This window comes from Physeter macrocephalus, chromosome 6 (assembly GCF_002837175.3).
Source record: "Physeter macrocephalus isolate SW-GA chromosome 6, ASM283717v5, whole genome shotgun sequence".
NCBI classification, from domain to species: domain Eukaryota; kingdom Metazoa; phylum Chordata; class Mammalia; order Artiodactyla; family Physeteridae; genus Physeter; species Physeter macrocephalus.
Genome location: NC_041219.1, coordinates 58,236,394 through 58,243,852, shown reverse-complemented (window position 1 = coordinate 58,243,852; position 7,459 = coordinate 58,236,394). Strand labels below are relative to the sequence as shown.

At 50.8% G+C, this 7,459-nt stretch overlaps 1 protein-coding gene across 6 annotated transcripts in view; it reads left to right on the top strand.

Annotated features, from left to right (window-relative positions):
• Positions 1-2,244: 2,244 nt before the first annotated feature.
• Positions 2,245-7,459, top strand: part of COPS7A (COP9 signalosome subunit 7A) — a 6,416-nt gene continuing 1,201 nt past the window's right edge. The window contains exons 1-7 of one of the 6 annotated variants that reach the window (XM_007108284.2): positions 2,245-2,354; positions 2,834-3,038; positions 4,715-4,790; positions 5,004-5,092; positions 6,187-6,389; positions 7,041-7,146; positions 7,277-7,428. In XM_007108284.2, coding sequence (XP_007108346.2) covers positions 2,877-3,038; positions 4,715-4,790; positions 5,004-5,092; positions 6,187-6,389; positions 7,041-7,146; positions 7,277-7,428 — 788 coding nt within the window. In that variant the 5' untranslated portion in view covers positions 2,245-2,354; positions 2,834-2,876. Of the gene's footprint in view, positions 2,468-2,524; positions 2,597-2,833; positions 3,039-4,450; positions 4,587-4,714; positions 4,791-5,003; positions 5,093-6,186; positions 6,390-7,040; positions 7,147-7,276; positions 7,429-7,459 lie in introns of those variants that run through there. The other 5 variants (XM_007108283.4, XM_028490955.2, XM_028490956.2 and 2 more) reach the window with 5 other exon arrangements.

The window sequence follows — 7,459 nt, the reverse complement described above, 5'->3', positions numbered from 1 at the left end:
CCTGAGGGAGTAGAAAATTTGTGTCCATACAAAAAGCCTGAACATGAATGTTTATAGCAGCTTTATTCATAATTGCCCAAACTTGGAAGAAACCAAAATGTCCTTTACTAGGTGAATTTATAAACAAACTGTGGTACATCCAGACAATGGAATGCTATTCCTCACCAAAAAGAAATTAGTTATCAAGCCACAAAAGGACATGAAGGAAACTTAAAGTGAAAGAAACCAATCTGAGAAGGCTACATACTGTATGATTCCTACTCTATGACATTCTGGAAAAGACAAAGTTATGGAGATGACAAAAATATCAGTAGTTGCCAGGGGTAGGAGGCGGGGAGAGATAAGTAGGCAGAGCACAGAAAATTTTTACAGCAAGGAAAATACTCTGTATATTATAATTATGGATATATGTCATTATACAGTTTTCCAAACCCACTGAATGTATGCCACCAAGAGTGAACCTTTAGGTAAACTATGGACTTTGGGTGATTAGGATTTGTCAATACAGGTTTATCCTAGGTAAAAAATGTACCATTCTGGTGTCTGATGTTGATAATGGAGGTTATCTATGCATGTGTGGGAGCAGGGGGTATATGGGAAATCTCTGTACCTTCCTCTCAATTTTATTACTATAAAACTAAAACTGCTCTAAAAATATAAAGTCTTTAAGGGACTTCCCTGGCAGTCCAGTGTTTAATAAGACTCTGTGCCTCCACTGCAGGGGGCAGGGTTCTATGCCTCGCTGGCAAACTAATATCCTGCATGTCACAAGGCCAAATAATAATAAAAGTCGCTAAAACGTTGAACAAATAAAGACTTGGCACATCATAGAATATATGTTGCCTCTTTTCTCGTTCTTTTCTTATATTTTTCTTTTTCCTTCCCTCTTTAAATGGATACGGTTGGACTCATTAATTCTTTGGTTCCTTCAAACTTTGGATGCTTTATTATGCCTTTGATTCCTTCTCCTCACTTTCATGTATCAGCTCTTTCATTTATTTCTTCTTCTTCTTTCTCCTCCTCTGCCTCTTCTTCCTCATTTTCTTCTTCTCCTTCTCTTTGTCCTTTCCCTGTTTCTGTTTCTCATTTTGTATCATGAACCAAGCCATGTGGACCATAAACATTGAGCTTAAAGTCCCCTCAGCTCCAGCAATCTACCAGTTCTATGATTTTTTTCTTCAGTTATCTTCTTTTTCCCTTTATCTTTCCAGTACTTATAAATTACTTAACTTCCCTGAGCCTCAGTTTTTCCATTTGGAAAATGGAAACAATTATGGATTGTTATAAGCATCAAATGACTGAAATAAAGCTGTTAGCTCAGTGCCTCACACAAAGGCTCCAAGACACCGTTAACTTTGCTCTCGTTTGACTTTCTGCGAGCCCCGTATGAAATAAAAAGCACTATAGAAATGTTAGTTTATTTTTTTTTCCCCTTAAGTATCACGGTGAATTGGAAAGTTGGCTCCAGGTTTGAAAAGACATGGGTTCCAGGGAAAACTCTGAATTCTTATGAGCCTCAATTTTCTGATCTATAAAATGAGAATAACAATATATGCCTTCCCTCCACCTAGTGTTTTTTTCCTTCCCGGGAATTAAAAAAGTCAATGTGTAGGAAAGCATCACCCTATAAGTACATGTTGTAATCATGACAGATGGTGTTCTGGAGTCACAGTGGGGATGCTGTAAAGTTAAGAGGATTCAGTGGGATACATTTTTAATTTTAAAAGTTGCCTGACCTACAGTAAGCATTCGATACATGCTAGCTATTACTATTTCCTTTACCGTTTCCACTCTTTTCTCCAGATCCTCCAAAAAAATGAGTGGTTGCTTTACCCAGGTGATCTCTGCTGCTCAACTTCTATTATTGATTGTCCCCGTCCTCTCTCCTCCTCATCCCACCAGGCTTTTTTCCTCCTCCCCCTCTCTTTCGAGCATAGCTTTCCTCTCGCCTCAGGCACCCCGTGCAGCCAGATGACCAGATCTCAAGCAGCTTAGCACTGCCGGGACCGGCCTGAGACCTGGAGTTCCTTCCGCTTTTAGCGTCCAGCACTCTTCCAACAATAAAGTTTTATTGAAAAAAGCCGAAAAAAAAGGCGCCCGTCCTTCTTTCTGCAACCGCCAATCAGAGAGCAGAATGCCTGCTTCATTCACGGGAGCTTCAGCAGTCAGAAGCAAGGGCGGGGCATGTCGCGCCCGAAGCCCGCCCCGTAAGAGCGGAAGTACGGCCGGAAGCCTGCCATAGAGTTTAGGGGCCAGAGCGGCCCTGCAGGGAGTTGGCAGGAAAGGCTGGGAACAGCTGCCGGAGGTGACGGAGCGGTGGCCCCGCCCGGTGCGCTGGAAGACGAAGCTTCCAGGTAGCTGTCCGCAGAGTCTGACCCAGAGTACGACGGGGCAGCCGGCGGGAGCCCACTGTTCCTGGGCGGCCTCTTTAAGGGAGGGGGCGGAGCCACGTGGAAGGATCCCGAGGGTGAGGTCACGTGGTTCGGGGCACATGCGGGGCGCAGTGGCGATTTGAGGGAGCGTCGTCGTTGGGGTGGACACTGTGTGACATCCCTCCCCCCAATACCTGTGCCTTGGGGTTCAATGGGGTGCACTGGTGGGACTTGGGGATAGGCCCAGGGATGGGGGAGGTGGGCGTGGCAACCGTGTGTCAGCCAGGCTGCCATCGAAGTGGCCGAATTTAGGATTCCTAGATCCAAGTGTTAGACTGTTGCATCTCTGATTTCCTCGTTGCAAAAGTGGCTCAGTGCCTCTGCAATAGAGGTCCTAGGCCTTGTGCTTTCCGTCCTCCCCAGTTCAGGAACCTCCAGCTTCACATCCTCTTTCCTTGCAGCTCCAGACTTCCTGAGCCCAGGTACCCCCAGCTCAGTGCAGCCATGAGTGCCGAGGTGAAGGTGACAGGGCAGAACCAGGAGCAATTTCTGCTCCTGGCCAAGTCGGCCAAGGGGGCAGCGCTGGCCACTCTCATCCACCAGGTGCTGGAGGCCCCTGGTGTCTACGTGTTTGGGGAACTGCTGGATATGCCTAATGTTAGAGAGGTGGGTTCTTGGCCTGGATAGCACCCAGGGAGGCTTGGGGCTAAAGTTTGAATTTGAGAACGGGTGGGCAGGGCTCATTCTGCAACCCCATAACCTTTCAGTTGAACAAGAATATGGTGATTATTAACTGGCAGCATGCAGAAGTAAGTAGGCAAGTAAACCTCTTAATTCCCCTTTGGAGATGAATGATCTGTAAGACCCAGTATTTTTCATTTTTAAGCAAAAGAGCCTGTGATTCAGAATAGGAGACCTGATTCTAGACTGTCTCCATCAGTGTCGTAGCTCTTAATAATCATATTGCCTTGATCAGGTCACTTTTATTTTAGGGCCTAAATTTTCTTTTAAAAATGGACCTGATACTGCTCCTCACTATTGTTGTAGAAATCAGATGAGATGATGGGAAGGTGTAAAGTCTGTTACAAGTGGAAGGAATGAATGTGAAACTGGCACGACCTGTTCTCTCCCGTTTGCACCATATGCTAATTCACTTAAGTTTGATAAGTAGAAGTTGTCTTTTTCCCAAAGACACATGGCAAGATGCTAGGAACACAGCAGAGAGAACTGTTCACACAGAAGTGGCAGAGTTAAGAGTTTAAAGTCCAGAGTGAGTAGGTTGCCAGGATGTGTGACACCAGCCGAAGCCCTGAGATGCTGTGACAGTGGTAGGTGGACAGCTGCGAGTAGTTGTTGAGTGCCAGTGACTGAGTCAATGAATTTAGCCTTTCGGAACCCTTCTGGTCCAAAGAAAACTGGCTGCCTTCTTTCCCTGCTTTCCTCTGCAGTGGAATTAAAGAGAATCAGGGTGAAGAAAAAGAAGTATGTTTTGGGTGCCTGTTTAGCACTCTGCTAGTCATCTGGGAATACCAGAAAAGTACAAGACACAGTGCTCCCCTTCTGAAACTTACATTCCAGTTGCAGAGAGAAGATGAATGGATATCCATGTGTAAATCATTTATTTAGCAAGTATTTATCAGCAGAGCCAACTACATGCACAGCTCTGCTAGACCTAAGTGGGGTACCAGAGACCACATCTGTTGAAAAGAAAGATATTCTTAGGTAACAACCTTAGGTGGGCTTCGATTGACTACGTGGGTGATCAGCGGTAGGAGAGGAGGTCTGGGTGGACTGGCTTGGGTGATGAAAGCTCCCAGGTGAGGCCCGTCTGAAGCAGAGGCCACAAATCCCAGTGCCGGCTCAGTTCGTGCAGCCGTGAAGGGAGTGAGGCTGAGGCAGAAGTCTTTGGTGAATTGGGGGGTACAGCAGACCCCCTAAAGGTATTCAGATTCAGAAATGCTAAATATACTCTGAGGACCAGACAACACAGTTTGCAGTGTTTGGGGGGTGTGCGTGGTGTGTGTGTGTGTGTGTGTGTGTGTGTGTTAGATACTAAACACTGAAAGTTTTCAACTCTGAATTTAGGGTAAGAATTGGAGGCAGATGGAGCAAGAGGGCATTGTGGATTGGGGGGATAGTGTAAACAAAGGCCCAGAGGTGGAAATGAGGCCTTCCTGTGGGGAGAGTGATCGGAGAGGCAGAGAGTTCCTTTCGGTGAGCTGGGGAGCTAATGTTGGAGGGGAAGGCTGGGGCCAGAAAGTGGAGCTCAAACTGGGCGAGGCTGGGAGGGTGGAGAGAGAGGCCCTTGCTGTCACTTCTTCTCTCCCGTCATGTTCTCACAGCTGGCCGAGAGCGACTTTGCTTCCACGTTCCGGCTGCTCACCGTGTTTGCTTACGGGACGTATGCTGACTACTTAGGTAACGGGAGGGGCTGGAGGTGGGGGAAGGGCAGTTTACCGAGGGACTTAGAAGAAATTCCTGGGATACCCGACCTAGATCCCTTCAGCACACAGGGTCAGGGTCAAGACCCGAACTGGCGTGGAAAACTCAAAACAAAAAAAAGGCAAGGGAAGGCGGCTAGGGCTTTCCACAAGTGTGAAATCAGGATTTCTTTGTCTTTTTTTTTTCTAGCTGAAGCCCGGAATCTTCCCCCACTCACAGAGGCTCAGAAGAATAAGCTTCGACACCTGTCAGTCGTCACCCTAGCTGCCAAAGTCAAGGTGAGTGACAGTCCCCCCAGTCCTGAGCCACGGAGAACCTTCTGTATCTCCCTTCTCGAGGGTGCATCTGAAGGGAATGGCACTTGGACAGCCTTTGACCACCGTGTTGCTTCTTCCTGCCTCGCCCCTTGCCCCTCCAAGGTCTGTGTCTGAACTCTGTTACCTGTGGCCTTTGGGGCTGAATATTATTCTCCTAGTTTTCTATTTTGTTTCTCCTTTTCAACCAACTTAAGTTCTAATTAAAACACCTTTTATGTTTGGGGTCAGTTACCGCTCACTGTCGTTCAGCAGCCCCCTCTTCCCGGCCGCTGTAAAGTCCTCCGCAAACAGCCGCGGCATCCAGAGCTGGAACGAAGCTCTCTCTTCTGTTGAGGTGCCAGCTTCTGTTTGCTAAAATAAGAAACACGTAACCCAGGGTATTCCCTGGCGGTCCACTGGTTAGGACTCGGCGCTTTCACTGCAGTGGCCCGGGTTCAAGAATCCCTGATCGGGGAACTAAGATCCCGCAAGCTGCGCGGCGCGACCAAAAAAAAGAAGAGAAAGAAGGAAATACATGACCCAGAAGTGTCTTTGTATATCCTGTTGGGTTCTGTTTTTGTTAACTATCCGCCTCCGCCCACCTGCATCTCCCAGTTGTACTGACTCTCCGGCATGCTCATGGTTTTACTTAAACCAGGCTCTCTACTGCAAGATGCCTCTTTGGAGATAGACGGAGTATAAATGGTAAACAGAGTAGCTCCAGACCTCTCCCACACCACATCCTCCCATTGTGTCAAGCTCATCTTGACCAGGTCCGTGTTGTGTCCTGAGCTGGGCCAGAGGATGGACATCCAGGCAGATGTCACCCCGGGGTGGGGGAGGGAAGGGAGCAGGGGAGCGTATGTCTTTTATTTAAGATTGTTCTTCTCACATTGTTATTTCTCAGGTGGGAGTACTTTTATTTATTTTACCTTAGAACCAGCCTCTTAGAGGAAATGATTCAGGAGTAGGAGTGGAGGGTGGGGGAGGGAAGGAGGGAAGAAGAATCTTGGAAGCCCTTCTCCGCGGCGGAACACGGCGGAACCTCACAGCCCCAGCCCGCCCTCGGGCCCCAGTGTATCCCATACGCAGTGCTGCTGGAGGCCCTGGCCCTGCGGAACGTGCGGCAGCTGGAAGACCTCGTTATCGAGGCGGTGTACGCCGACGTGCTGCGCGGCTCCCTGGACCAGCGCAACCAGCGGCTGGAGGTTGACTACAGCATTGGGCGGGACATCCAGCGCCAGGACCTCAGTGCCATCGCCCGAACCCTGCAGGAGTGGTGAGACCTGGGTCCCGGCGCCGTCCCTTCTCTGCTCGCCCCAAGAAGGGGAGGGATGCTTTGGAGGGGGGCGAGTTAGGCCGGGCGGCAGAGGTGGAACCCAAGAGGATGAAGGGGAGTGAGAGCTCGTTCCTCCAGAGGCTTCTGAGGGAGAAAAAGAGTGGAGGAGGGCCTGGGGGGCAGGAGGCGGAAGGGGCGCCCTCGGTGTAGTCACTGGAGGAGGGAGGGGCTGGTAGTCTTGAGCGCACGCCCTGGGGTGTGGGTCACCTGTCTCAGGCTGCATGCAGCCCCCCGGTCGGTGAGCAGCCCTGTCCACAGGCCAGGGGCCTCTCCCGCTTCTGTCTTCTGTGTTCTTGTGTGACTTTAGCTCGTTAAGACACCTCCTCTTTTTCCTCTTTCGCCCCCCGCCCTGTCTTGGTTTTAGTTCCACTCCCATCTTGCACGTCACTCGTCACTCCGGTGCTTCTCTCTCCTCCCTTATCTTACCTGAGTGTCCTGCTGCCTCCTGGGAGTGTTGTCGCCGGTGGCTCCCAGGTGCCCTGGCGAGGCTTCGGACCCCGCCAGGGGTCCGATGGCAGGGTTGGGGGTCTCTGCGAGCCTCTCTTGCGTGAGCCTGATCACAGCCTCCCCTGCCGGGCCTGCTTCCCGCAGGTGCGTGGGCTGCGAGGTGGTGCTGTCGGGCATCGAGGAGCAGGTGAGCCGCGCCAACCAGCACAAGGAGCAGCAGCTGGGCCTGAAGCAGCAGATCGAGAGCGAGGTGAGCAGGCGGGCGAGCCCCCCGCCTGGGCCGGGTGCCCGGGCAGCGACGGCCGCAGACAGACCAGGTGGCCAGGGGCTCTCCGGTTCTGCAACCTTCCTCGTTCGCCCCGCTCCTTTCATCCTGGTAGGTCGCCAACCTGAAAAAAACCATTAAAGTCACAACAGCTGCCGCCGCGGCGGCCACGTCTCAGGACCCCGAGCAGCATCTGGCGGAACTGAGGGAACCGGCTCCGGGCAGCAACCAGCGCCAGCCCAGCAAGAAAGCCTCGAAGGGCAAGGGGTGAGCGGGGGGTGGGGGGGGGGGGCGCCGC